This window comes from Brachypodium distachyon, chromosome 5, assembly GCF_000005505.3.
Source record: "Brachypodium distachyon strain Bd21 chromosome 5, Brachypodium_distachyon_v3.0, whole genome shotgun sequence".
NCBI lineage: Eukaryota > Viridiplantae > Streptophyta > Magnoliopsida > Poales > Poaceae > Brachypodium > Brachypodium distachyon.
The window spans coordinates 25,663,303-25,690,929 of NC_016135.3; the positions used below are offsets into that span (position 1 = coordinate 25,663,303).

General features: G+C 45.3%; 6 protein-coding genes and 1 pseudogene across 9 annotated transcripts; 6 read left to right on the top strand and 1 right to left on the bottom strand.

The window, feature by feature from the left end:
- The first annotated feature begins 1,373 nt into the window (after positions 1 to 1,373).
- On the top strand, positions 1,374 to 5,009 carry LOC100822812 (microtubule-associated protein RP/EB family member 1A). Its single transcript, XM_003580610.4, has 8 exons — positions 1,374 to 1,645; positions 1,899 to 1,967; positions 2,116 to 2,202; positions 2,818 to 2,924; positions 3,010 to 3,158; positions 3,358 to 3,434; positions 3,711 to 3,824; positions 4,531 to 5,009. The coding sequence occupies exons 1-8, from the start codon at positions 1,535 to 1,537 to the stop codon at positions 4,645 to 4,647; spliced, it is 831 nt and encodes a 276-aa protein (XP_003580658.1). The 5' UTR covers positions 1,374 to 1,534; the 3' UTR covers positions 4,648 to 5,009.
- Positions 5,010 to 5,537: 528 nt separating this feature from the next.
- Positions 5,538 to 8,786, bottom strand: LOC100823338 (FAM10 family protein At4g22670). 2 transcript variants are annotated; one of them, XM_010242210.3, is made up of 10 exons: positions 8,500 to 8,786; positions 8,254 to 8,415; positions 7,988 to 8,075; positions 7,818 to 7,898; positions 7,651 to 7,715; positions 7,340 to 7,480; positions 7,143 to 7,259; positions 6,758 to 7,048; positions 6,592 to 6,649; positions 5,538 to 5,896 (listed from the first exon to the last, which is right to left on the bottom strand). In XM_010242210.3, the coding sequence occupies exons 1-10, from the start codon at positions 8,653 to 8,655 to the stop codon at positions 5,799 to 5,801; spliced, it is 1,257 nt and encodes a 418-aa protein (XP_010240512.1). In that variant the 5' UTR covers positions 8,656 to 8,786; the 3' UTR covers positions 5,538 to 5,798. The 2 variants fall into 2 exon arrangements, with proteins under 2 accessions (XP_010240512.1, XP_003580660.1); XM_003580612.4 differs by having other exon boundaries at positions 5,799 to 5,896; positions 8,254 to 8,412.
- A 110-nt stretch (positions 8,787 to 8,896) lies between these two features.
- Positions 8,897 to 13,064, top strand: LOC100827432. 3 transcript variants are annotated; one of them, XM_014895580.2, is made up of 12 exons: positions 8,897 to 9,140; positions 9,225 to 9,542; positions 9,794 to 9,949; positions 10,049 to 10,135; positions 10,250 to 10,296; positions 10,410 to 10,451; positions 10,962 to 11,024; positions 11,253 to 11,315; positions 11,483 to 11,524; positions 11,669 to 11,716; positions 12,385 to 12,473; positions 12,673 to 13,064. In XM_014895580.2, the coding sequence occupies exons 2-11, from the start codon at positions 9,250 to 9,252 to the stop codon at positions 12,459 to 12,461; spliced, it is 918 nt and encodes a 305-aa protein (XP_014751066.1). In that variant the 5' UTR covers positions 8,897 to 9,140; positions 9,225 to 9,249; the 3' UTR covers positions 12,462 to 12,473; positions 12,673 to 13,064. The 3 variants fall into 3 exon arrangements, with proteins under 3 accessions (XP_014751066.1, XP_014751065.1, XP_024311613.1); XM_014895579.2 differs by having other exon boundaries at positions 8,898 to 9,140; positions 11,235 to 11,315; XM_024455845.1 differs by having other exon boundaries at positions 8,898 to 9,140; positions 10,250 to 10,269; positions 11,235 to 11,315.
- A 655-nt stretch (positions 13,065 to 13,719) lies between these two features.
- On the top strand, positions 13,720 to 15,019 carry LOC104581440. Its single transcript, XM_010229003.2, has one exon. It carries the CDS (start codon positions 13,720 to 13,722, stop codon positions 14,896 to 14,898), a length of 1,179 nt encoding a protein of 392 aa, XP_010227305.1. The 3' UTR covers positions 14,899 to 15,019.
- A 3,630-nt stretch (positions 15,020 to 18,649) lies between these two features.
- LOC104581441 (cullin-3B) lies at positions 18,650 to 19,906 on the top strand. Its single transcript, XM_010229004.1, has 2 exons — positions 18,650 to 18,840; positions 18,946 to 19,906. Exons 1-2 carry the CDS (start codon positions 18,650 to 18,652, stop codon positions 19,904 to 19,906), a joined length of 1,152 nt encoding a protein of 383 aa, XP_010227306.1.
- Positions 19,907 to 20,432: 526 nt separating this feature from the next.
- On the top strand, positions 20,433 to 22,035 carry LOC112269225. The gene is made up of 2 exons (XM_024455457.1): positions 20,433 to 21,551; positions 21,654 to 22,035. The coding sequence occupies exons 1-2, from the start codon at positions 20,503 to 20,505 to the stop codon at positions 21,733 to 21,735; spliced, it is 1,131 nt and encodes a 376-aa protein (XP_024311225.1). The 5' UTR covers positions 20,433 to 20,502; the 3' UTR covers positions 21,736 to 22,035.
- An 832-nt stretch (positions 22,036 to 22,867) lies between these two features.
- Positions 22,868 to 27,216, top strand: LOC100828044 (annotated as a pseudogene).
- The last annotated feature ends 411 nt before the right edge of the window (positions 27,217 to 27,627 follow it).

Genomic DNA, 27,627 nt, shown 5'->3' on the forward strand with positions numbered 1-27,627 from the left:
ACCCTTGTCGAACGGTGAAACCGGGCAGGAAGTGTAGAAACAGCGTGTGCCGTCCAGCCAGTCCTGTTTCGTGTCCATACGGGCAGATTCTGAACTGTTTTTGATATCCTACGCGGGGCGATGCCAGGGGAGCTACAGAAAGTGCGAGACGTCCTACAGGAATAAGCTCGTGGGTGTGCGTGTGTCACAGTACCGCTCCTGGTGAGACGTGCGCATTTCGTTTTAGCACTGCATCTCCGAATCTCTGATGAGAGAAACAGGGATTCCGGATGGCTGTCTGTTGCCAAGTGCCAGCCAATGAAAATGCTTCAGTAGACCAGTACTGAAACCACAAAAGGAGGCAACTGAACGTACAACGAGCCATCAACGCTCTCATCGGCACACGTTGAAGATATAAACCGGAGGTTCAGAGAGAGAGCGTCAAAGAAAAAACAGCACGGAGATCGCAGGTGAAACCACGTGCATTCATTTCACGGCGACAAGCATGGCGCCTGTACTAGTACTACGTACTTCTGCGAGATCTCTTGTCACTCTGTCCATCTCGTGTCCGTCTTCATCGTTTCCTCCAGCAGGTACCATTAAATACGGCTTTGGATGCACTCGTACCCGCAGACTGTTTACTCCAGAAGCGGGTCGGTCTCGGACGCCCAAACAGACGATGAGACGATGCAAACTGCGAGTCTGCAGGGGAATTAATAGGTGCATTGCCACGGTCGAGCACATCGCTGTTCCTTTCTCATTCTGCATTCTGCAGCACTGTACCTATGCATGCATAAATGCATTAAACTTCGTACGAACCCAACATCAGTTTTCCATAATTGAATGCATTTTACGAGGGCCCGTAAAAGTGACATTTTATGAGATCCGGCCCAGTAAATGCGTGCGGCGGTTCACCCCCACTGCAAAGAAGGGCCCTCAACTCCAAACTCTTCACAGCCCAGCCCACAAACATAAATGCAAGCCCAACGGCACGACACCTGACCCGTATTTATGCGGGGGCGGGCCCATGCAATCCATGTCCCACCAGCCAGTCTAACAAACACTGCGCTAATTAAAAAAAAAACTAGGCACGTGGGCGAGCCTCACTGCTAGTGGGTCCGGAGCGTGGGGACCCATCTGTCGGTAGGAAAGGACGCGTCGGCATGGGCGCCGCAGTAGACGGAGCTAGTAAAGGCAGCTCGGCCCACGGTGCCATTTCGAAATTCATTTTTCCAGGGTGGGATCACCGCTCACCGCCCAGCACCCAAGTTTACGCTCTGAGCCGTTTCAAAAACACTCCGTCTAGGTTAACCACGCGAACGCGATAAGCGTGCGCAATAGCAAACCGGAGGTAACGCTACGGGGAGGTAACGCTACACAAAACGCCTAGCTCTGCGTGCGTGCCGTTTCGGCGTTTTTCGCCTTGCTCTCGCCCGTTTCGCGTGGAGGCGTTTTCGAAAAGTTGTTTCATAGCAGACCAGTCCACCACCACCACAGCCACAAGCTCTCCCGATCGAGGCCGCGAGAGAAGGGACCTTGGCAAGGGGGGAGGGAGATGGCGGCGGCGAACATCGGGATCATGGACGGCGCGTACTTCGTGGGGAGGGGGGAGATCCTCAGCTGGATCAATGCCACCCTCCAGCTCTCCCTCGGCAAGGTCGAGGAGGTCGGACCCCCAACCCCGCTCTCTTATCCCCATTTCTCTACCGCCCCTGTGTTTGTTTTGATCCTCTGGTGAAGTTTTAGGGTTTGATCCGTTCGTGCGTCTCGTAGTAAAAATTATCGGATAATTTTGGGGTTGTTGTTTTGGTTGGTTCGAAATACTGTGTTAATTTTGTTTTGGTTGGTTCTAAATCATTTGTTTGATTGGTTCGAAATACTGTGTTAATTTTGGGGTTGTTGTTTTTGGTTCCCTGCAGGCGGCGTCGGGGGCGGTTCAGTGCCAGCTGCTGGACATGGTCCACCCTGGAGTGGTGCCGATGCACAAGGTTTCGAGGCTTCTGCTGCGTTTTTGTTCGTTTAGGACTGTTGATCTGTTTCGTTTTCCTTCGAGAAACGACTTGTCGATCTGTTTCAGGGTGATGTATCATCTCCTTAGATGACTGTGATGTTTACTTTGTGGGCGTTTAATTGCAGGTGAATTTTGATGCGAAGACCGAGTATGACATGATCCAGAACTACAAGGTTCTTCAAGAAGTGTTCAACAAGCTGCGGATCAGCAAGGTACAGAATCTTGGCATTGTCATTGTGCCCTTGATCCATTGATTTGTTCATGATTTTGTCATGTGTGAAGGCAAGGTTTGTATGTACACTAGTTGGGTCTCTACAGTGTATTCCATTTCAGCGTGGAAAAGGCTTTTGTATATGGTGTTAGAAATGGGTATGCAAATGATTTAGTAATGGACTAACCCCTTTTCTTGCAGTACCCTGCGGTACGGAATCTTGTTCAATGCTGCACACGCCGAGGAAGGGTGGAAATGTAATTAGGAATTTGTGTGTTTGTGTACAGTTATGTAGGCTATGCTCAAAGTGTCATGATAGTTTATGATGGGATAATGGCTTTGGTCATTTCTTCATCTAGTAATGTGTGGCATAAGATGATTGTATTTTCTTTGGCTAATGCAAGACTTGACATTAGATTAGGCTATGCTAAACTTGCACTCTTCTTCTTTTTATACTTGCAACAAGGTCAGAGTTGTCCTATAGAGATGATAGCTGATTTTGTGCCCTGTGTTCTAACAACCTATGCCAAGAGTGCTTCATTTCTGTCCTTCTGCTATCATTATGCAGCGTGCTTGTTCTTTCTCGAGCTAATCGATGACTGGATACTCCTTGCAGAATATTGAGGTGAACAAACTTGTTAAAGGACGGCCACTAGACAACCTGGAGTTTATGCAATGGCTGAAAAGATACTGTGATTCTGTTAATGGCGGAATCATGAATGAGTATGTGTCATGGTTGTGCTGAATGTGAAGATAAGTGTAATTTGCCACTGACTTTTGAATTGAGAAGACTATGCTCTTGTTTCAGAAACTACAACCCTGTAGATAGGAGGTCTAAGGGTGGCAAAGAGCGCAACCACAGGGGTTCCAACAAGTCATCCAAATCACTTCAAGCCAACAGATTGTCCACTGCTAATTCAGCAGATAGTGGTTCCCTGAATTCTGATCTTTGCATTGGTACTTATCTTGAAAAAAATGGGACTGCAATCGTCTTTCTTAGTTTTTATTGAGCAGTTTCATAACACAAGTTTGTAACTAAGGCTGGCGCCATCAGTTCCTTGCTTATGCCCATTTTTGTTTGGAATAGAATAGAAGCATACCCACTTATTTCCTGGTACTTCATAAAATAAAACTCCATGTTAAATTGACTATGCAGGTCCCACAATTGGAAAAGTTGGTAACACTGTTACTGAAGAGCATTACACGGAGCAGATCCAGCAATTATCTGAGAAGGTATGCAATGTGTAATTGAAGCTGTCTCATTGTAATGTTTTTACTGTCAAAACCCCCAGGTAACTATCGACTGAGCCTGACTATTGGGGACATACAATGCTCTGTATTTTCTTGTATTAGTAATCGCCATTCTGATCGATCTTCCCGTGAAAAATGTAGACTCTGGACTGTGGAGTTCATATTTGTAGCTACCGTGCTTCTCAAATTGAATTGTTACGAAATAATTTTAATTGATAATTTCATCTATTTTATGTTATAATATCCTCTGGATTGCAGATTGCAGATCTGAAGGTTTCTGTGGACAGCACTGAGAAAGAAAGAGACTTCTACTTCTCGAAATTGCGTGACATTGAGATACTATGTCAAAGACCTGAGTTGGAGCATCTACCGGTAAAATGGATATCTTCTCGATTTGTTTTAGTCCTGCATGTTTTACTTATTTGAGAAGTATGCATTCAAGAGCAATTGTTTCGAAAGTCCTATTCATTTGAACAAGAAGCCTCTCATGGACTCCAACCCACAATTCGACGTGGTGTGGTTAATTCCCCGAAGCTACAAACTATTATATTTCCTACGAAAATTAACATGCTCCTTAGTACTTTGGATCATACCACTAATTGGTACAGTAAACTGTTCGCCAAATATAGTCCTCTGCCATGCTCATTTAAAATATATTTCTGACACCTTAAACAAAATATGTACTCCCTCCGTCCCATATTAAGTCCCGAAATATTACATGTATCTAGACGCTTTTTAGGTATAAATACATCCATATTTGGACAAATTTGAGTCACTTAATATGGGACGGATGATCTAGCACAACTGTGAAGCACTATTTGCCATATGTAGTTTGCTCCTTCGACCTTTATGGGTGGGGCTCTCTTTTTTTTAATGCTGTTACGCCATGATATTAGGTCTATGAATATTATCTGGTTTGCTTTTCACATATGATACTGAACATGATCGTTCCTCCTACTTCGTTTTGGTTTACTTGAGTTGTGAGTGATTTGGGCATTGGAGATTTTGCATTTGGCATTATAGTTCCTCCTACTTCGTTTTGGTTTACTACTCTAACTTGGAACATATTTCTTCATAGATGACTAAAGCAATAAGGAAGATACTTTATGCGGCTGATGCAAAGGATTCATCATTACCTGAGGCAAATGAAATTATCACCAGGTCACCAGGCATGTTCTTAGATGAAGTAGAGTGAGATGTGCTGCCAAATGCATCGTGCCTCAAAGCTGTAGTGGAGAGTTTTGTGGCCCTCGTGTTATCAACCTGGGTAATTCGAAATTTGTAAATTGTAGTAAATAACATAAACATCGGCAACTGTTCGTGGCCAGTCGCCTGAAGCTGTCTTCGTGTTGCGATGTTACATGTCAAGAGGCAATTTTTCCTGTAGGAACATGCCACTACTTGGGATGCATTCGTGGATAATTCCTTGTCCTACGAGAACCACTACTTGAGATTCTCCTGGCATTCTATTTCTGTCATCCAACAATACATTATTACTAATCCATGCCAATGTAAGGTCGAAGTTTTTATGACTCTCTTTTGAAGAGATTCATCTTATCATGATTGTAGTACATTTTAGATTGACCACTAACTTTTAGTTGCATCCATTTTAGAGGGAACCATTAGGTGGTAGTGGTACAACTTGGATGATGTCGGAACACCATAAAACAGATCTCATGTTGTATCGGGATCGACCTACCCCATGGAGTTCTCGGGAAGAAATCCATCTTAACATGACTGTAGTGCACCCAAGAGTGGTACTGTTTGGATGGTATTGGTCCGCTGCCAAGCAATTTTCATGTTTCTTAGTTTGTGTAATTATGTTGCATTGGGAACGACTCACATTCTCATGGAACTCTCGTGAAGAAATTAATCTTGACATGAAGGCAGTGCATCCATTGATTTCCAGTTTTTCACTCAAGAGGGACGCATTGGAGCATGTACAATGCAAGATGATTGTACAGGTGCTTACGAAAAATAAACCAAACGTCATCTTAAACACCAGTGCTTATTTAGTATAGGAGAGGTGTCAAGTTAGACATTTCTAAGCACTTGGCTAAGCATCTTACATTGTACATGCTCTCATGCGCATTACTGCTTTTTTAAACAGAATATAAACAGGCAGGCGGACATCAGAACATTTTCAATAACTCATAATAATCATCATATCCCCCAAACTGTCATTTGCTTGCATCTCTAAAAGTTTACCAACATAAAAAGCCAATATCAAGAGTCTTGTTTCCGCACATATTCCCACCCAGTTGCTAAACAAACACTTCCAGATGCACAAAAAGATGCACTTAACCACCATGCTTTTCACCCATCACCACTACTAGCTCACCATCTTCACTTGGACCCATTGAATTTCGCCATCATCTTTGTGATGATTGGACCCACCTTGGGGTTGGCTTGGTGCTTTGCAAAATTGGCAGGGTTGCTCATCACTACAGACAATTTTAAACACAGGTCATGTTCACCAAAGACTACAGGAGTAAATTGATGTAGCTAGACTACACAACTTAAAGCAGTAAATATGCAGCGATACAGATTAGTTTTTATGCAGTGATACAGATTAGTTTTGCTCTCATACCTGCATGTAATTACGAGTTTACAGAATGTATAGGCATGCAATATTACACTGAATAACCTCCTTATGCTGGAATTGAAGGGTAGTAGCTCTGTACAAATATTTGAACAATGCAATACTACCCTGAATTACAAAAATCTCTACTGATCTAGTAAAATGGGTACCATCAAATATATCAAGTCCAGCAGTACCTTCTAGCAATCTGAAATAACCTAAATAACCAGATTTCAGACTTTAATGCACATCTCCAGTATGCTTCGGATAAGGAAAAGATTGCATGTGCAATGCAATTACAGAAAATCCAGTCAAACCAATCCACACCTTCCATAACTCCTTACAAGCTTGCACCGACGTATCACTTACCACTACTCTACATCCATACCAAGGCTTCAACAAAAATTATGCAGTACTACTCTTAAGGGTGAATTTAGCATGAAGGAAACTAGGGCTTTAACAACTATTTGATCAGGAAAACAGAGACTAAACTATACCAGGAAAGTATATCGTAAAAGGAAATTGGGACCTAACAACTATTTGATTGGAGAACCATACCATCTTGAAGAGCCGCCATAACCTCTGGGTCACCAAATGCTGACATCAGGTCAGGGTCCTGTTCAACACAAAGAAATAGCACTACTGTGTAAGGGAGGTTTCTACAACACACAACGTGGGTTACATGAAACAGAACAAAGAAATGTAGCAGCGCTTAAGCACTTACATTCAGGATGTCACCCATATCAACGTTACCCGGACCGCCTCCAGCTCCAGGCATAGCACCCCCAGGGAAACCACCCCCCATACCTCCAGGCATAGCACCCCCAGGGAAACCACCCCCCATTCCTCCAGGCATAGCACCCCCGGGGAAGCCACCTCCCATTCCTGCAGGGAAGCCACCTCCCATTCCTGCAGGAAAGCCACCAGGCATGCCTCCTGGGAAGCCCCTGGGAGATGCACCTCCTGATGAGCGACTTGATGATTGCTCCTTCTTCTTGGCCTTGTCATAAGCAGCCTGTTTAAAAGTACACAAGGCATGAAATATATCTAACCATACACAGTATCACTGGAAACCTCATAGCAGGACTGGAAATTTTAGTATGAATCACCTGTGCCTCGGCACGTCGACGGAGCCGATCACGCTCAGCTTTCTTTTCTTCCCTCTCTTTCCGCAGCCTATCATACTTCCTGCGGTGTTCCACTATCTTGTGTGCATTAGGCTCCACCTGCAAGATCACCAGTGTCATTATGATTATATGAACAGGTAACGTACAAAGAAAACATCGTTGCTTCAACAACACCCCACCTTCTTCAGCACAGCATGGATCTCATCATCATAATCAATGTTTGAAGCAGCATGCAGATCACGAGCAGCTTCCTCCCACTTGCCAAGCATAGCATAAGCCATTCCACGAGTTTTGTAGCCCTTTGCAGAGTCTGGGTTGATCTAAAAGAAATACAAGGATGGTCAGTTACAGAGCATAATGCATTATCAATAAAATTATTGCCTTCTCATTGATCCCTTTTAGTATATCCAACTCTGCCTGTTGACCTCAAATATAGTGCATAAAACTGAGCAAGAGAGAGATAAGCGATAAAAGGGAGACAATTCATCACCTCAAGAGCAGCATTCGCATCACGGATGGCAGCAGCAGGTTTTTTCATTTTTATAAACACGGATGCTGCATAATAATACATTCATAACTCAGTGCTAGTCACATGGGCAGCAAATCCACCATGAATGCTGAGAGCGGATAAGGAATGCGAAAGTGTCCATTATATACCTCTAGTACCATACATGATTGCTGAGAGGGGGTTCAACAGTATTGCCTTGGTAAGATGCTCAACAGCTTCATCAAATTTCCCTGACAGGTGACACCGAAACAACGCATATTGGAAAAATGAGGAGTTAAACCGGACGAGCACAGCACGCACAGAGGGAAACAAAGAGTACCTTCTGACATTGCTTCCATGGCGTTGCCTTTTGCTTCCTGGGAGGCATCACGACTTTCCTCAGTCACCTCAACTGAAGGATCTCCCATCTGTGATAGAAAGTCGTCACATTTAATTCACCCTGATCTCAAGGAGACTAATCTAAAATGCTGGCCAACTGGAACTACCCTTGTGAGTGGATTATGATCTTGCGAAACTAGCGAAACTAGACTAGAGCATAGTAGAGAAGTGTATTAAACAATGAAAAAAAAGGCATCTTGGGGCAACCTTTTGTGGAGAGTCGTCATGGTCAGATTCCACGATGTCTCCTTCAAGCTCAAGATCGGACTCCACGATTTCTTCGTCAAGCTCATCCGGCTCAGGGGTGGGGTCCCTCATGTTCAGGTCATCTTCATCGTCCTCGTCGATGTCATCCATGGAAGATGTCTGCTGCAAAATAAACCAGAAATTACTAAGAAATCGAAATCCAAATACCAAAGAAGAAAGGGGAAGGGGAAGAGCGCCGGATCGGACCTTGGGGGCCTTGCTGAATGCGGCAGCGGGTAGGTCGGCGCCCAGGCTCTCGAGGTAGTCCCTGAAGAAGGCGAGGTTGGGGTCGGAGAGGAGGGACGGGTCCTTCTTGCACGCCTCCACGAAGCCCCGGAGCTCGCCAACCCTAGAAGGATCCATCGCCTTCTCACACTCTCTAGCTAGGGCTGGGCTAGCTAGGGTTTCCTCACTTGGGGTTTTGCGTTCTGCCTCTCTAGAGAAGGCAGAAGAAGAGAGGAATGCGAAGTGCCCTCCTGCCCTCTTCTCCTCGTCTTCGGTTCCCTTTGTAGCTGGCCAACGGGCTGGGCCAAAATAAAAGCCCGCGAGTTTGTGGCCCGTCTTGCTTGCACCCCTGCCCTGTCCAGTTTATTTATTAGTTACATGTTCCCGATTCTCAAACAAAAAAAAGAGTTCTCCCTGCTCCTCGGCTCCTCCCCCTCTCCTCCTCCCCAGTTACGGCGAGATGACATTCCAAAGGAAAAACCCCGGCGACAGAAGGCCATCCGGCCGGTTCGCCGTCGGCGGCAAGCGCAACTTTTCGCCCGAGTACCCCTGCGTGTCGCGGTTTCGGGAGCGGAGGCTCCTCGTCTTCCTCGTCCACAAAATCTCCACAATACCTACGAAGCGTACGCCCCGAAAATCTCTCCTTGCTTGCTTGATTCGATTTCTAACGCCCTCAGTGGATGAGTCTGACCAAGGCACGGATGCAGGCTCCTCGGCGAGACGGACGTGTTCATGTCCGAGTTTCATCTGATCGGCCTGGTGCGGCGCGGCCACTGGAGCGATGGCATCAAGTACCTCTCCCGCTTCCTGCCGTCCGAGCGTCTCCTCGGCGTCCACGGCCGCGCCCTCTTCCACTTCCTCCGCGTGTACCAGGCCATCGACTACATCTTCTGCGGCGCAAGGGAGGCCGTCGCCGTGGCTGCGGCCGTCAGCGTGTGCCGGGAACGGCTCGGCACTACCAGCAGCCATGGCCTCAGCAAACTCTGTGGCATCCTCTCGTCCCTCCTCGAGTCCAAGAGACTAAGGTTTCATCCCAATGTGACCCAATCGATTGATTTGTAGTATTAACTAGCATAATACCCATGCGTCGCCACGGAAATTATTTTTCACACTAGATGTTATTGTATACTTTAATTATCTTTATTTAATTAATGGTTGTGCCAAATCAATAGTTGGTGCGGTCGTCTGAAGGTGTCAACGTACCACTGCAACCAATTGAGATCCTTACAATTTTGTTCCTGTTCTTGAGCCTCAGACATTCTGTTCGTGAATGCAGGGACTCTATGAACATATTGAGTGTGAGGCACCAGGCGTTCTTGGTTATCATTGATTTGGTTAGACAGACTCCAGAGTTGAAAGATTGTAGGCGACGCAAGTGCGGTGGGTCGATGAATCCCCAGAACGTACTTCCCCTCGGCTTTGGGCATGCTAGGTACGCACTGCCGCATCCTTCCCAACTCCAACCTGTCTTGTATCAGTTAATTCCGTGCGAGTTCTGAGATAACGCTGCATCTGCTGCAACCTTTGCTAGTTTCCGTCCGAGGCGCCACGTGAAGAAAGGAGGCGCACGGGTCCCGGCATCTTTGGTTGCCGGGCTATATCTTCAGAAGAAGAAGATGTATGTAGAGCATAAAGTTTTCTCTGTCAAACTCGGATGCTCATCAGTTCTGCCTTTTTCTACTCATGTTCGATGGTATTCAGACTAAATGGGTACGTTCCTTGCTTTGTGCAGGCTGCCTTCTTCAACTCCAAGTGATCACTCTCAGGGGTTAACTCGTGGCACGATATTATAATTGTCACAAACATCTTATGGCTACTGTATTTTTATATATGTGCACTGCTTATTAACTAGTATGGTTTTATTTATTTTTCTTCCACTCTCCCCAATGCAGAATCGTTAATTAAGGCAAAGGAATGGCTGGTGGATCTTGTTGGTAAAACTACTCTCTGCTCTGCCTGTTTTACTTACTCTGTTGGGAGAACATCCGGTTGAAACCAGTGAAAACCATGTGTTTAAATGTTTAAAAAATTCTAAAAAAAAATATAGTATGTTCAGGGAGATGATTTTCTGTAAACATGTAAAATTTCAAGTTTAAGGTCAAATTCATTTGGGAAACGTGAAAAAAAGAAGCTATGAATAGTGCAAACAGTAAAACAATGCTATTCATGCTGAATTTGTTTTTACTTTCTTTCAATACTCCCAAATGATTGTGAGTTTGAACTTGGAAAATGCTCATTGAACATTACCCTCCCAACATGCTGTATTCTTTGAGAAGTTTTTGGAACTATATTAAATTTGGTTTATAAAAAGGAGTTGTCGCTGTAATTTGGTTTCCACTGGATATTTTCTCATTTATGCCAACAGTTCTGCTCAACTTCTTATTGAGTTATGAGTACTATTATTTTTGCACATTAGAAACTGATAAAACTTGCATGATCTTCAGATAGAAGTCTGGAAGCTGGTAGGCCGCGTCAAGGGGAACCATTTCACTCGGCCTGTAATGAAGGTAACTTTCACTCTGTTATAATCCACTAAACCTGTAGTTTGGTCGAATTTCAAGAAAGCATTTTAGTTTACTATAATTAAGAAAAAATGAACATTGAGTTTATTAATGTGGGACCTTTACTCCCGTGCAGCAGCCTCATCACATGTCATGTAGTTTTGTGCACTTCTGCTACCTACCTGCTATTGTTTTTCACTGATGAACTTGTGGCAGGTGCCCCTGTTACTCCAGCCCCGCAGACTGTTTTTGGTACCTTCAGAAGGCCGGCTAGAAATTCTTATCTCTCTACTCTTGGTAAATTAGTTGAGCTCTCTCAATCATTTCTAAACCAGGATAAACCTTTATTGACAATAATAATCCCTGTAATTATTATTGTCAGTGAGTAGTACCATTGATTCTTTATGTGGCCTATAACTTTTGTATATATTGTTTTTAATAATCTTCTCTTTTTGCTGTGGCAGGTTTAAAAAAAGAGGCCAGGGAATGGATGCTTTATCTTTCTGGTAGAACTCAACTCTGGCCTGCATGTGTCTTTCATCTTTTTTCTTCACCAAAGTTCATATATGCGTCAACCACTTCGCTGTTGTTAATTAATATTTTGTAGCTTGATTACACTACTGCAACTGATGAGCTTATGTGATCTTCAGATGAGTGTCTGGAAGCCTGGCCACAAGTTCCATATTTCGATGACCCGGGTAACTTCATACCCTTCCATCCACTAGTTCTCTTGTTTCAAAATCTTCTGTTCTTTTTTTCAGTAACTTGTTATTATTGTCTCGCCTTTTCACCTGGGGTCTTCAGTCTTCATTGGCTGCAAAAATTCTTTGAACCTTCGTACCGTATGTGCATAATATTTTCAGGCGTTTCAAAATTTAGCTCATTTTGCACATTGTATTTTCAGAGACCACAGTGGCATTACTATGTATCTGTAAAATTAGAACAAACTAATGTTACTGGCGTTAAAGTTAGTACAACTACGTGTCACTTTATATCTTTAGAACCAGTTCTTTGGTCTTACCGAACTGATTGTTTTTACTTTGAATTTTATTACAGTAGTGTATTCCTATGCTGTGGCATGCGCACATATAATTCTCCCGGGCTGTTGTCATTTGATCTCCGTGCCCATTGTTTTTCCCATCTGCAGAAGGCCATTTTAGATCTGCGGTGGAAATATCTTTCACCTTTTTCACACTCTGTCATTCTTTTGTTGGTTGCGTGACAAGTCTACCTGCTCTAAGTTATTTGCATGATAATTCTGAACTGCACTTGTGAAACAGCTTACCTTATCAGGGTGTATATTGGTCTTTGAACTTTAGTATGCGTGGTTAACTGCTGCTGTTTCTGATTGAGAAACTCGTTTCAGGTGCTTTTGCTCCTGGAATCTCAGAGATTATGCCTGATACCTCAAAGAAGCCAGCGGAAAATTTAGCCAGATCATGAGTCACAAAACAGGTAAATTAGTTGAACTCTCTTTTTGCGGACAAATTAGTTGAACACGTGCTTGACATTAAGTGCTGACTCCTGCTTCACCTTTTGTCCTTGAAATGTTTGGACGTTAGGGAACAGAACATTTAGGAGAAATTTTAAATGTGATCCCTCAGCTCTCATTTTTACCCTGTGTAACGACATTGAATCTTGGGCCATTCTGCAGAAAGAAACAAGACGTAGAAAACTTGAAATTGGGGTACGCATGATCAAGCAGGTGGTGACTGAAGCTTTTGCGAGAGGACATGGCTGGGCCCCCGTTGGACGACGGATTACTGCTTAAGTCTGCTCGTAGATGCCGTGTTCTCAAAAAAAAACGCTGTGTTTTTTTTGTACCTCTGGGTTTGCTTGGCACGGCTGCTATGTTCTGTTACATGCGGTCTAACTGTCGAGACCTGTCTTTTTTTTTCCTTTTCTGCATTTCGTTTTAAAGACTCGTGTATTTAGAACTGTTGGTGGTTTCTATAATACGGAGTAGAAATAGATGGCGGGAGCCCATTGTTTCAAAAAAAAGGAGAAATTTTAATCAAGGGTGCTAATTGCTCTGCTCTTGTGGTAGATTAATTCGGTGATCCTGATGAGTACTGTTGTGCAGGCATAAATAATCTATTGAGCAAATATGTGTTGTGGCACAAACGGGATATTCGACCAGAACATCTTTGCCCTGCAGTCTGCAGCTCAGATCAGAACGCTCTTGCCTGGATGGGCTTCGTACGTAATCATCTCTCTGTAGAACTCTAGTTTTCGGAATATATAATTGTGAATCTTAATTAAGGAATCAACAGTTTAATAATTACTTGGCGTTACTACTTAATAATTACTCCACTCAATATTTGATTCTTCTTTCGCTCTCGATTGGAGTAGTGAATTTTCTTTTTTTTTAGAATATGGCAGCTTTTTTAACTCACAATACCGTTTGGGATATAAATAAAGTCGGGAGAAAGACTACTAGATGGGTGACCTCCTGAGGAGTTCTCATGTTGCATTCTTCTTTATAGAATTAAAAAAAAAACTACCTTTGCCAAATTGTGTGCATCAAAACCTGCGGCCCAATGAGCCCAGCCCAGCCAAAATAAACTGAAGTCCAGGCCCACGCCAAGTCCATTCTCTATTTTTCTTCCTCTCCGTCTCTCCGCACGCAAGTCCATCCTCTTCCATTTCCACGTTTCCCCAGCAACACACGGCTCGTCTGAACTCTCGAGTCGAGGCGGAGATGGAGCAACCGGCCGCCGTCTCGGAGGTGTTCGGCAACGGCGACCTCTTCGACCAGATCTTGCTCCGCCTCGACAATCCCGTCTTCCTCGTCCTCGCCTCCCGAGTCGACAAGACCTGGAGAAGGCGCGCCACCGATCGGGATTTCCTCGGCCGCTTCCGCAACCACCTCGCTCGCCGCCCTCGTCCTCGACCCCTCGGCTTCTACGTAAGCTTCTTCAGCTACGAGAATCCCTTCGACTGCACCAAGTTCGTCCAGATGTCTCAGCCCCCCAAGCTCGCCGATGTCACGAGCAGCGCCTTCTTCGGCAACTTCGGCGACAACCTCGACCCCGGCGAACAGTCGCATGTCGTGCACTGCCGGAACGGCCGCGTCCTCCTTAATCTGTACCGGCGTTGCGACGGTCCTTACGCTGTGCTCGGCCCGCTGGACACGGCGCCAGCCGTGGCTCGCCTTCCGCCTCTGCCGCCATCCCCTGTCGTCAGTGACATAGGGTTTCGGTTCCTCGCCGACCACGGCCGCGACGGGCCGTTGTGCCTCTTCATCTGCATCTCCAGTTCGACAGATATGGTGCGCTTGCCCCGCCTGCAAGATCAAGATGGCCAATGGGTCGACAGCATCTCCTGCGCCACAGGACTCTCTGCTACGCTTGGAGATCCCGGTTGTCAATTCCTTGCGCGCGACGAAAACCTCTACATGCTTTCCTCCAACGGCTACATTGTTCGCTTGGATTTGACCTCCATGAGTTTCCTTGTCATGGGGCTTCCAGATGGAGTCCAACTGGACGGCTGTGACACTGAAGAGGCCGAGGATAAGCAGATACTCTCACGAGCATATGATGATTTCGGGGTCTACTTCATCCAGATCAAGGGCTTACATCTGCGTGTTTGGGTCTGCAAGAGCGATGGTGACAATGCGGGCACGTGGATGCTGGAGGCTAACATTTCTCTGCCCAAGGCATTTGGTCATCTTGCAAAGAAACCAGAAGATTGGAGGTATGGTCTTTTACGTCTGTTGAGTGCTGGTGACAATGCCGACTTCGTTTTCTTGGTCGATGGGAGTGAGATTTATCGGCACATCTTCTACCTAGATATCAAGACCAGGAGTGTTGAGGAGGTGTATTGCAGGTTGAATGAAGATCGTGAATTGCTTGATAGCTGCCACTTTATGATGACCTGACCTCCCATCTTATCGCCACCGGTTGATCAAAAGAACATGTTGTACAAATGGTTTCTTCTTTGGCTGGAAATTTACAATCTCTTGGGGTTGTGGGGGACATCAAGTTGATGTCTGTTACAATGAGTTTTGATACTTCTGTAATCTGTATAGTGTTATCCTCACACATTTTCTGGGTTTCACCATCAATCAATTAGAAGCTCAATTAGGATGTCTATTACTGATGCTATCTCCATGCCCTTCTTTAAACTGATGTTTACTAGTGTTTCGTAATGCTGTGATTTGATACGATATGTCTTTTCAAGTGTGTATGCATTGCACTGTTGCAGTCTGTTTCTGTTTACAGGAAGTGAAAAACACAAAAAGAGTTTCATTAGGCGGTTGTTTTAAGTAGAGTTTTCAAATGTAAGGGAAAATAAGAGAAAAAAAAGGACAGAGGGTGTTGAATCATATTGGTTTCTTCTTTCTAATGCTGCAGCCAAGTTCCTGAATTATGCTTATTTCAGTACTACTCTGTGCCTTCTTTGTCAGTTGTATGCTATCTATGTTCTTCAAAATGACTTGATGGTTGAGATCAAAAGAAAAGGTTGTACAAATGCTTTCCTCTTTGGTTGGAAATTTACAATGTCTTGGGGTGGTGGACAGGTGGGGGACATCAAGTTGATGTCTGTTACAATATGTTTAGATACTTCTATAATCTGTACAGTATTATGCTCACACATTTTCTTCGTTTTACTCTCAATCAATTAGCAGCTCAATTAGGATGTCAATTACAGATCCATTCTGCCCCATGACCTGTTCTAAACTGATGTTTACTAGTATTTGATAATGCTGTGATTTGATATGCTACGTCCTTTCAGTTGTGTAGTGTGTTGCTCTGTTGCTGTCTGTTCTCAAGGTTCTTTTTACAGGAAGTGAAAAACAGAAAGAGAGTTTCACTAAGTGACTGTTTTTGGTAGAATTTGCAGTAAGGGAAAGAACAGATAAAAATGGACAGGCAGTGTCGGAGGGATGACCCCGGGTAGGGTCATGACGGCACAACACAAGCCGGGATGACAGAGGAGATACAGGAAGTCAGGTCCGCTTAGGAAATCCTGCCTGCATCTCCAGGTTTGGCTAACGCTAAGCCGACATACCTAGCTTATATCGGCCCGGCGGTTCTATGCTGCCCAGCTCGCAGGATCAAGATGAGTAAGGGAGTCTCGGCAGAAGCCGAGATCCCTCAACGGTCTTATCCTAGCTACGCGGATGGAGGAAAAGCAAACTCATCATCACCACGGGAAAGCGGTCAGCGCCTGCACCAGGACGTCAGAGGACCACGCGCTGGAAGCACCGAAAGGAGCTTCCCTGATGAAACCGGTGAAAAGTAAAGTGGCTTTGTCCCTCATAGTATAGTCTGGAGGGAACAGCGCCGCGTGCCGGCGGGGCCCGAAGATGGCGACGCTGATCCCGGCCCACATGGCAGTGAGCCGGGAGACGCCCATAAATAGACCCTCACCCCTTGGTGAGGAAGAGGGTTCTGAGAGATTCAAGGGATTCCCGTCTTCTTCTTCTTTCTCTTCTTCTTCTTCCCCAAGAATACAGTTCAAGGAGCGCCATTGTAGAGCTTATCAATCTCGGCTAATACATCTAGGCAGGAGTAGGAGTCTTACCTCGACAAGAGGGCTCCGAACCTGGGTAAATCGGTGTGTTTTTGTGTGATTTGTGCGTGTTCTTCTTCACGTCCTCCCTCCTCAGGATCCCCCATCGTCCGTCGACCCCAATTCAAGTCATCCCATGGCATCTGCCGTGACGCCACCACGACAGGCAGTGTTGAATCATATTGGTTTCTACTTTCTAATGCTGCAGCCAAGTTCCTGAATTATACCTATTTCATTACTACTCCACGCCTTCGTTGTCAGTTATATGTTATAAGTATTTGTCTTCTCCAAAATGACTTGATGGTTGAGATCAAGCATATATGGGAGTGAATAGATCTTGTCTTAGCCATTCTGATTCTTTTGGAAGGGGGTGGGGGGCATTTTGGCTGCCAGAATTTATCCCTTCTTTTAATGTACTTTATTTATCTATATTTAGCTTGTTGAGAGGTACTTCCTCCGTCCCATATTAAGTGACTTTCTATTACATGTATCTAGACATTTTTTAGGCATAGATACATTCATATTTGAGCAAATTTGAGTCACTTAATTTGGGACGGAGGGAGTAGTTTATTTCTAACATTTCCTTCATTATGCTACTCCCTCCAATCCTAAATTGTTATCGAAATATTACATGTATCTAGACGCTTTTTAAGAATAGATACGTCCATAATTGGACAAATTTGAGTCAAGAATTTAGGATCAGAGAGAGTACTTCATTGCTGTGGGCTCACTTGGAAACTGGAATTGTGCTTTCTTTCTGGTTGCTGGGAGCCCGGGAAACAATATTTTCCAATAGACATCTTTGCAAGCAGAGGGGTTGGGGATTGTTTTGTGCCTTCAAATTGAGTCTGTTCATCCGTTTATAATAGTGGTGTTGTGGTCAAGCTGTGATGGAAACATTGGTTGGAAGATTTAAATGCTTGATTACCGAGGATCGTTTCTATGTGAAAAGGAAACAAAAAACACATGCTCCATGATCCTGTATGTTTCTTTGTAGCATTTTCCTGAATTTCTCTGAATCTGAGCTAACTTGTTGACATCATTTGGTCAATGAACAGTTGCATCCAATTAGCCAGCATCATTTTATCTGCATTGTCTGGCATACTGCATTACTGCTGATGTGCACCCTTCAGATGCAACAAGAGCCAAAGGTTGTGGCTGGCAAGCATGTTCATGGTCCTTTTTGTTAGTAGTCGAGAAACGTTGGTCTATACGGAGCGTTATTCTTAGGTACAGTGTGTTAAACATATTATATCTCTTCTTTATATCAGATCGGTTTTTTAGGTGGGATGGCTAGACGAGGTATCTTAACATGGTATCAGAACCAAAAGTCTCAAGTTTGATTCTCAATCCCCCGCATTTTCCCAATATTATCCACGCGCACGTTGGACTTCAGTATTCGTGGGATCAGCATCAGAGAGACAGACATAATACAACAGGGTAGCAGAGCTTAGCTGTTGGGTTTCCTCTTTGTTTTATCTTACCAACTGGACTAAATACCCGGCAAAAAAAAGAACTAGAAGTAAATGGGTTTTATCTTGAAAATGTCGGAAAGCAAACATCTACAGTACTCCTTGGTGAGGATGGAGAGATCGAAAGAAAGCAGGTCATGGTCAGCTCAGGAAGTTAGTTTATACATTAAAAAAACGTTAGATTGGACATGTTACCTCAAATCATGGTGAGATGCTAGAAGTGTGGTAAGCTTTCCTGCTCAATACCTTCAGTCACTGGAGCTGAAGAAATTTTCTTTGCTCTAGATTCTTTTGGGCTGGTATTTGTTTGACAACCGATATGATATGGAATTTCCGTCAGTTCTGTAAGTTCATTATCTCACTACTACATGCTTTATCCTGTGTTGTGAGGAAAGGAGATAAAGAGATTTGAGGAATTGAGGGGAAAAAGAAAAGAAGTGGCACGTTCTGTCGTTGAGCCGCATATACGGCCGTGCAGCCGGAGGAGCCTGTCTATGACGACGGGCCCAATAGAAACACAGGTTTTCTAAGCCCAAAAACCCTAACAGCTCTGTGTTTCCGAGGCCCATCACCTCCATATATAAACAACTCTCGAGCCGCCGCCACCGTCGCGAATCTCTAGGTCACGGCCCAGCCCACGAGATGTTCCCCGCTCCAGCGCACGCGACGGGCCAGCCACCCAGACGCCGCCAAGGCCTAAAAATCCAGCCCTTCAGGCGGCGCGCCGATGTCGCGCCCGATTTCGCCGTCAACTCCTGCCTCGCGCTTTCCTCCGCCTTCCGCGATTGCTACGCCGGGAACGCCCGAGACCTCGACTTCGAGACTCTCTACAGGTTTGAGACTTCCGCCGCTAATCATACATCTGTTCGTGTTTATTAATCGAATAATCTCTCGCCGGTTAGTAGTTTGTTGAACGAGATCTGATTCCCCCATCCCAGGTGTGCCTACGACGTGGTTCTGTTCGGCCATGGCGAGATGCTATACACCCAGGTGGCGACCACCATGGCTTCCGAGGCGGAGAAGCTCGCGGCGTCTCTGCTGGCAGACCACGCCGCGCAAACGGACGACGGCGCGTTCCTGCCGGAGCTGCTGGGGAAGTGGAAGACGCACAGCACGGCCGTTGCCATGATCAACGACGTCGTCAGGTACATGGACGCGGTGTTCGTCCCCAAGCGAGGCAAGGTGCCCGTCCGCGAGCTAGGCCACAGGGCATGGCGCAAGGCCGTGGTCGGGTCCGACGAGAGTACCCCGGTGGGGGCAACGCTGCGAGCCGCTCTGCTCGAGATCTCTCGCCGGGAGCGCGCCGGCGGGGCGCCCGTGGACGCGGAGATCTGCGGGCTCATGGCCGCCGCGGCCAAGATGCTGGTGGATCTCGGCGGCGGCGCGTATGAAGAGACCCTGGAGGCGCCGTTCCTGGACGAGGCGGCCCGGTTCTACGCCGTGGAGTCCGTCCGCCTTCGGCTCGAGCTCGGCTCCTGCTCCTCGTGCGGTGAGTACCTGGGCGAGGTCGAGTCCATGGCGGACGCCGAGAGGGCGCGCGCGGCCCGCTGCGGCCTCGACGCCGCGCAAATGGGGGAGAAGGCCGCGGCGGTGGTGCTGTGGGAGATGGTAGAGAAGGACGGCGTGGCGATGGCGCGGCTGGTGGGCGGGCTCGCGGCCATGCTCGCCGAGGGGAGGTGCTCGGACATGGCCAGGATGCACCGGCTGCTCGGGCGCGTCCCGGGCGGCGTGGCGGCCATTAGGAGCGCCATGGAAGCTCACTTCCGGGAGATCAGGGAGAGGGCCGGGGATGACGAGCGAATGCTGTCTGGTGAGAAGGATAGGTACAGGGAGATGATCGACGGCGTGTTCCATGGCGAGGTGTCCTTTCATGCCGCCCTAGACTCCTGCTTTGGATGATTCTCTTTTTCTAAGAGTTTAATCAGTAGGCACGTCGATCGCACGGTGGTTCACACTCAGGGAGATCAGTAATTGAGATCGTATTTGGTCGATCAAATTAGTTATGCTTGGTTATCTTAGAGATCCACGAACTTTTATCAATAAAATTTACTCCTGTATTAGAGATCTTTGTTTTCTTGTTTATTTGAAGAAGAATGTGCTTGCAATGGTGAGATTAAGTTGGTTCAAACGAATGACTGAAGAAAATCTTCTGGAACGATTCAAGTGTAGATTTCAAAAAGGAATTACAGGATTACAGGAGCGCTGTATACCAAACACTGAGCATTTGAGCTGTTTTGGGTCAAATACGTAGTAGAGATTTCCTCCATTACCTCCGAACCTCGCCACATTCGAGCCTGTTGCATCAAAACGTGCAGCCCATATAGCCCAGCCCATCCAAAATAAACTGAAGTCCAGGCCCACGCTAAATCCGTTCTCTATTTACTCTCTCCCCACGGAACGCAAGTCGCCAACGCCAAGTCCCTCCTCTCCCATTTCCACATTTCCCCAACAACACACGGTTCTACCTCCGAAAAGCAACACACGGCGAGGCGGAGATGGAGCAGCCGGAGATGGAGATGGAGATGGAGCAGCCGGCCGCCGTCTCGGAGGTGCTCGGCCTCGACCACCTCCTCGACCAGATCTTGCTCCGCCTCGACATTCCCGTCTTCCTCGTCCTCGCCTCCCAAGTCAACAAGTCCTGGAGAAGGCGCGCCACCGACCGGGATTTCCTCGTCCGCTTCCGCGACCGCCTCGCTAGCCGCCCTCGTCCTCGGCCCCTCGGCTTCTACGTCAGCTTCGTCGACGCCCTCGGCCTCCAGCACTCGGCCCAGGACCGCACCAAGTTCGTGCCCATGTCTCAGCACCCCAAGCTCGCGGATGTCATGAACGACGCCTTCTTCGGCAACTTCGGCGACAACCTCGACCCCGACGAAAAACCAGTTGTCATGGACTGCCGGAACGGCCGCGTCCTCCTCAATCAGAGCCGCCGCGACGCCGGTCCTTACGTTGTGCTCGGCCCGCTGGACCCAGCGCCAGCCCCGGCCCTCTTACCGCCTCTGCCGCCACATCCCCTTCGTAACAAGATGTTCTGGTTCCTCGGCGACTACCGCCGCGACGGGACGTTGTGCGTCTACGTCGGCATCCCCACTCAGCTCCATCAGCCGAAAGATATGGTGCGCTTGGCCCTCCTGCAAGGAGACAACTGGGTCAGCAACGTCTCCTACGTCACAGGGCTCTCTGCTACGCTTGGATTTCCCTTTGATCAATTGCTTGTGGGCGACAACCTCTACATGCTTTCCTCCAACGGCTACATTGTTCGCTTGGATTTGGTCTCCATGAGGTTCCGTGTCATCCAGCTTCCAGATTGGTGGACTGACTTGGACGCGGATAAGCAGATACTCTCACGAGCATATAATGATTTTGGGATCAACTTCATCGAGATCAAGGGCTTACATCTGCATGTTTGGGTCTGCAAGAGCGATGGTGGCAATGCGGGCACGTGGATGCTGGAGGCTGACATTTCTCTGCCCGCGGCATTTGGTGATCTTGCAAACCTTATTGCTGATGAGGACGGTGATGTTGTTGATGAACCAGATGATGGGAGGTACGAGCTTTTACGTCTGTTGAGTGCTGGTGACAATGCCGACTTCGTGTTCATGGTCGATGGTGGTACTCATTTTCAGCACATCTTCTACCTGGATATCAGGACCAGGAATGTTGAGGAGGTGTATGGCAGGTTGGTGGAAGATGGTGAAGTGTTTCGCATCCGCCACTTTATGATGACCTGACCTCTCGTCTTATCGGCACCGGTTGATGAAAATAAAATGTTGAACAGATGGTTTCCTCTTTGTTTGGAAATTTACAATGTTTTGGGGTGTTGGGGGACATCAAGATGATGTCTGTTACAATATGTTTTGACACTTCTGTAATCTGTACAGTACTGTGCTTACACATTTTTTGGGGTTTTATCATCGATCAATTAGGATGGCTATTACTGATGCTATCTCCATTCTGCTCCATGCCCTTTTCGAAGTTGATGTTTACTAGTGTTTCGTAATGCCGTGATTTGATATGATGGGTCCTTTCTAGTGTGTAGTGTCTTGCAGCCTGTTCTCAAGATTCTTTTTAAAGGAAGTGAAAAACACAAAGAGAGTTTAGTAGAGTTTGCAATGTAAGGGAAAAAACAGATAAAAGCACAGAGGCTGTTGAATAATCATGTTGGTTTCTACTTTCTAATGCTGCAGACAAGTTCCTGAATTATGCATATTTCAGTATAACTATTTCTGCGCCTTCGCTGTCAATTATATGTTAGCTGTCTTCTTCAAACATTTTCTGTGCATGCAATTTATCCCTTCTTTTAATCTAGTCTATTTATTTCAGGCACTCAGGTTTAACTACCAATAATATTCAGTTTGATGTGAGGTAGTTTAATGCTAATATTTCCTCCATAATGCTACTTGATTGTTGGGGGCTCACTTGGTCAACTGTGCTTCTTGCTGGGAAACAATGTTTTCCAATAGACATCCCTGCAAGCAGAGGGGCTGGGGTGTTTTCTGTGCCTTCAAACTGAATCTGTTCACCCATTTATAATGGTATAATGTGCTTAAGCTATGGTAGAAACATTGGTGGGCATATTTAAATCCTAGAGTGCCCAGGAGTGTTTTGATAGTTGGGTATTTGTCATGGTTGTCATTGTCGTTGGGATATCGAACTATAATTGTGTGATCTGGATTCTGGACCTGTTTTTTATGTATAGTGCTGCTGGGTTGCTGCCTGCTGGGTATATCCTTGATTCCATGTACACATCATCCGGTAAAGTGGAAATTTTCTTTGCTCTAGCTTGTTCTCGGAGTCTCTGCATCTCAACCTCTGCCTGAAGCACTGCGGTCAACTTCTGAGCTTCGACCGTCTATGAACGCAATGTGTTTGCTTGCTGCTTGTCTGGTTGATCATTGGAACAGATTGTTATTTTCCAAGTTGGAATTGTTATTTTCTTGCCCGGAACTACGTCCTTTTCTTCTGGCACAGTTTGCAACTCCGCGAAGCACCGGGTGGAGGCGGACCCCAAGTTCAAGTCCTGGAAGAACCTCGATGACGCCATCCGCGAGATTCACAACCACAATGCCAGCGGCCTCTCCTTTGAGGAGCTCTACAGGTTGAAAACTCTAGTCCAAGCCGCGTACCCCCACCTTGCTTAATTGTTTGCTGTTAATTTTGGTCCACCATCGTTGCGTGTGCTGTGGAGTCTAGTCAGCAGGGTGAACAGGTAATGCAATGCAACTGGGGATAGGTGTTCTAGTACGAATAGTCTCTGTTGCTAGATTTCAGTTCCTCGTGATATGCAGCGACCAAGTGTGGATCGTTTCCTAGGTTTTGTTGGATGATCGTCAATTTGATTGGGATATGCAGTAGTTTAAAAAGGTTTTGTTTGATCAGGGCTATCTATTTGGTTATTTATGCCACCTAGACCTAGGTAAGTATGTAGATTTTTGTTTGGAAAATTGGAGTTTGTTGAGAGGATCATTTTCTGAGTCGTGTACTGTAGCACTTAATTTGGGTAGGAATCGTTTTCATGGGTTTTGCTGCGACCGTGTGGCTGTGACTTGCGTGAGTTTGTATTGTTCGGGAATTGGCATGTTTTGCTCCTCCAGTGGTTTTGGTAGAAATTAATTGCATGTGTTTTGAGTTTTGGCCTGACAGCCTGGCAGCGATGTTTTGTGATGATAAATATATTTTTATTACGCTGCGATTAATTTATGCTTGTGTAATTATAAGGGATGGTACCTTGAAGTTCCTTGATTTTTTCTCATGTTTATGTGTTCATGTGATTTAAATGCTGGATGTAAATGGGAACTTTTAGTTACTAGTGTTGTTGCATGGGTGATAATTTGTGTTGCATCTAGTCTTTGTAAAAGAACAGATTAGTGCTGAACTTATGCGATACTTTTATGAATTTTTATCCAATGTCATACAATAGAAGTAATTGAAATTCACTTGCTTACAGTTGATCATCTTACTCTGTTGTTTAGAGAATTAGGAATTAGGCTGGGAGCGGGCAGGAATGCGATGATAAAATATTGTCAACATCTGCATATTGTTTTTCTTTCAAATTGCCATATGTATGGTTTACCAGTTTACCCTCTGTTTCTCTGCTAGTATTCTGTTCTCATGTTTCATGTTGCTTCACGTTCCGCACTTCACTTAGTAATTTTTGTTTCGAAATGTTATTTAAGAAAAAGATTCTTGAAGGTCGCATTTCTGGACCTTTGCCATTTATTTTGTGAAGGTATGATTCCTTTGAGCAAAATTCTCATGTTATAGCTGATTTTAATTCAGTGAATACTGGGAAACTTCATTATTGAGTGCTCACCTTTTAATCTTTTATATCCTATTGCACATGTAATCCTCAAGTTTCCTATAACTTGATCCATCTACACATTCTTGGGGCTTAGCAATTGGATGCATGAATTCAATGCCATGGAAGGAGTAACAGCATGCAGGGAGACGAAACCCATTTAACTCGGTAGGGGTACAGTATGAAACGACATGCTATTTTCTCCTTGAAATCCTGAAATGTCATCTATTCTTGAACAAGAAAAGAGGTCTAACATGCCATCTGTTTACCAAAGGGGAGTAGTTTAATCTCTGTAAGGATGTGTGGTACGAAATTGCTGAGTATACCAGGCCTGTTTGAAGGTTCAATTATTTGATAGACTGGTTGCTTTGGAATAAAGTAAAAAATGACTTGTCTGATTTTTCTTTTCAGATTAGTGGGGAACTATTTAACAAAGTATGGGCCTCACTATTCAACATAACAAACTCTATACATGATTTGTATAATTCATCGTTTGTAAAATGTTTCAGAAAATGTATCGGACGTCTTTGTTGTTTGCACTTTTATCTTTTGGGAGGTGGTTTGGGTTTTTACTTTTTAGTGTTGTTACTACTTGGGATGTCATTTTGTAGGGGTTATTTTTGGTGTTTTTGGTTCTATGACGTGGCAGGCCAAGAAAAGCAGCAAACTGTTTGCAATTCTGGCAATAGTTTAGGAAACTAATGTGGTTTTGCAATCCTGTGTTCTCTTGTTGTTTCTGTCCATTGAATGTCTTGCTTTATCACCTGAATATTCCTTTTAGGTCATATTGATGAAGTTTCTATTGGATCTTAACACTGTAATACATATATCTTCTTTCCTTTTAATTCTATAACATAATTTTCTTCTTGTGTTGGCCAGGACTGCTTATAACATGGTTCTTCACAAACATGGTCCGAAGCTCTATGAAAAACTGATAGAGAATTTGAAAGGACACCTCAGAGAAAGGTGCAGATTAGTAGAGGCTGCCCAAGGTGGTTTGTTCTTGGAGGAGCTGCAGAGAAGATGGGCTGATCACAACAAGGCATTACAAATGATCAGAGATATACTCATGTATATGGATAGAACATTTATTCCGACTAGCAAAAAGACACCTATCTTTGAACTTGGTCTAGAATTGTGGAGAGATATCGTCATCCGCTCTCCCAAAATTCATGCTAGATTGTTTGACACACTTCTTGAACACATTCATAGAGAGAGGATGGTCGAGATGATAAACAGAGGTTTAATGAGGAACACAACCAAAATGTTGATGGAACTTGGGTCTTCTGTCTATCAGGCCGACTTTGAGAGGCCTTTCCTTGAGGTATCTGCAAGTTTCTACAGTTGTGAGTCACAGCAGTTCATTGAGTGTTGCGACTGTGGTGAGTATCTCAAGAAGGCTGAGAGGCGGCTCGCTGAGGAATCGGAACGTGTTTCACAGTATATGGATGCCAAAACTGCAGACAAAATAGCTAATGTTGTGGATAAAGAGATGCTCTCAAATCACATGCAGAGGTTGATTCATATGGAGCACTCTGGTCTTGTGAATATGCTCATTGATGACAGACATGAAGACCTTACCAGGATGTATGACTTGTTCAAGAGTGTTCCCGATTGGCATTCAACAATTAGATCTATCATGGCTTCTCATGTTAAGGAAACTGGGAAGACTTTAGTGACTGACCTAGAGAGGTTAAAGGACCCTGTTGATTTTGTCCAGCGTCTTATAAATGCGAAGGACAAGTATGATGAGATTGTCAGTGTTTCATTCAGCAATGACAAGGTTTTCCAAAATGCTTTGAATTCCTCATTCGAGAATTTCATCAACTTAAACAACCGCTCCCCGGAATTTATATCATTGTATGTTGACGACAAGCTTCGAAAAGGTGTGAAAGGAGCCAATGAAGAGGATATTGAGGCAGTACTGGACAAGCTTATGATGCTCTTCAAGTACTTGCAGGAGAAAGATGTTTTTGAGAAGTATTACAAGCAACACCTGGCAAAACGTCTTCTATCTGGGAAAACTACTTCTGATGAAGCTGAGAGGAGTATGCTTGTGAAGCTGAAGACGGAATGTGGCTACCAGTTTACATCAAAATTGGAAGGCATGTTCACTGACTTGAAGACGTCTCAGGATACGATGCAAAGTTTCTATGCCAATCTCTCTGCTGATATTGATGCTCCAACAATATCTGTTCAGATACTCACAACTGGGTCTTGGCCAACCCAACCATGTGCTACCTGCAATCTTCCACCTGAGATCCTTGGTGTATGTGAGATGTTCCGGGCATACTACCTTGGCACTCACAATGGCAGGAGGTTGACATAGCAGACAAATATGGGGGATGCAGACATTAAAGCAACATTTGGAGGCCGCAGACATGAGCTGAATGTCTCAACGTACCAGATGTGTGTCTTGATGCTATTTAACTCAGTAGATAGTTTGACTTACAACGAAATCCAGCAGGCCACAGCTATTCCACATGTTGATCTGAAGCGCTGCCTCCAGTCTCTTGCCTGTGTGAAGGGTAAGAATGTGTTGCGGAAGGAACCGATGAGCAAAGATATATCTGAGAGTGACACTTTCCACTTCAATGATAAGTTCACCAGCAAGTTGGTCAAGGTGAAGATTGGTACAGTGGTTGCGCAGAAGGAGACGGAACCAGAAAAGATGGAGACTCGCCACCGAGTCGAGGAAGACCGAAAGCCTCAGATTGAGGCCGCCATCGTCAGGGTCATGAAGTCCAGAAGAGTCCTGGACCACAACAGCGTGGTCACAGAGGTGACGAAGCAGCTGCAGGCACGGTTCTTGCCGAACCCTGTCGTGATAAAGAAAAGGATCGAGTCCCTGATCGAGCGCGAGTTCCTGGAAAGGGACAAGTCAGATAGGAAGCTGTGCCGCTATCTTGCGTAGATACATTTCTTTTCCTAAATTAACATTAGGCTGTCCATGAACGGGTCATGTCCTACCTATGTACCCATGCTTGGATTTTGGCTGTAAGAGTCCAGGTGGCTTGCTAACATCAGTTCTGCCATCTCTGTACATACTCTACCTTTTGGTGTTAACGCGTAGGATGTCGCTGCTGGTTATTCTGTGGTTTGACGTTCCTTTCTACTCGCACTTTTTCTCGTCTGATATGTTGATTCCTGTTCAGATAGATGGCCCTTAAGGTGTCTTTTGTGTGCAGTGTTCGATATGTCTGTTTACGTAGAGAATCTGGTTTTATCTGTAAATGCATATCACTGGAAACAAATAGTACTGGTTGAAGAACTAAATTTGAATTAGCTGCTATACATCACAGAGTTTCTTTTTGTTTCTAAACGT

Excerpts from the sequence above, each read along its gene's own strand:
- LOC104581440 (XM_010229003.2), top strand. The coding sequence starts at position 13,720 with ATGGAGCAACCGGCCGCCGTCTCGGAGGTGTTCGGCAACGGCGACCTC.
- LOC100827432 (XM_014895579.2), top strand. The coding sequence starts at position 9,250 with ATGTCCGAGTTTCATCTGATCGGCCTGGTGCGGCGCGGCCACTGGAGC. Across the intron at positions 11,025-11,234 it reads TCACTCGGCCTGTAATGAAG|GTGCCCCTGTTACTCCAGCC; the intron begins GTAACTTTCACT and ends AACTTGTGGCAG. Across the intron at positions 11,316-11,482 it reads TTCTTATCTCTCTACTCTTG|GTTTAAAAAAAGAGGCCAGG; the intron begins GTAAATTAGTTG and ends TTGCTGTGGCAG.
- LOC100822812 (XM_003580610.4), top strand. The coding sequence starts at position 1,535 with ATGGCGGCGGCGAACATCGGGATCATGGACGGCGCGTACTTCGTGGGG. Across the intron at positions 2,925-3,009 it reads AATGGCGGAATCATGAATGA|AAACTACAACCCTGTAGATA; the intron begins GTATGTGTCATG and ends CTCTTGTTTCAG. Across the intron at positions 3,159-3,357 it reads GAATTCTGATCTTTGCATTG|GTCCCACAATTGGAAAAGTT; the intron begins GTACTTATCTTG and ends TTGACTATGCAG.
- LOC104581441 (XM_010229004.1), top strand. The coding sequence starts at position 18,650 with ATGTTCCCCGCTCCAGCGCACGCGACGGGCCAGCCACCCAGACGCCGC. Across the intron at positions 18,841-18,945 it reads GACTTCGAGACTCTCTACAG|GTGTGCCTACGACGTGGTTC; the intron begins GTTTGAGACTTC and ends CCCCCATCCCAG.
- LOC112269225 (XM_024455457.1), top strand. The coding sequence starts at position 20,503 with ATGGAGCAGCCGGAGATGGAGATGGAGATGGAGCAGCCGGCCGCCGTC. Across the intron at positions 21,552-21,653 it reads GATGAACCAGATGATGGGAG|GACCAGGAATGTTGAGGAGG; the intron begins GTACGAGCTTTT and ends CCTGGATATCAG.
- LOC100823338 (XM_010242210.3), bottom strand. The coding sequence starts at position 8,655 with ATGGATCCTTCTAGGGTTGGCGAGCTCCGGGGCTTCGTGGAGGCGTGC. Across the intron at positions 8,076-8,253 it reads ATGACGACTCTCCACAAAAG|ATGGGAGATCCTTCAGTTGA; the intron begins GTTGCCCCAAGA and ends TTTCTATCACAG. Across the intron at positions 7,899-7,987 it reads CATGGAAGCAATGTCAGAAG|GGAAATTTGATGAAGCTGTT; the intron begins GTACTCTTTGTT and ends GTCACCTGTCAG.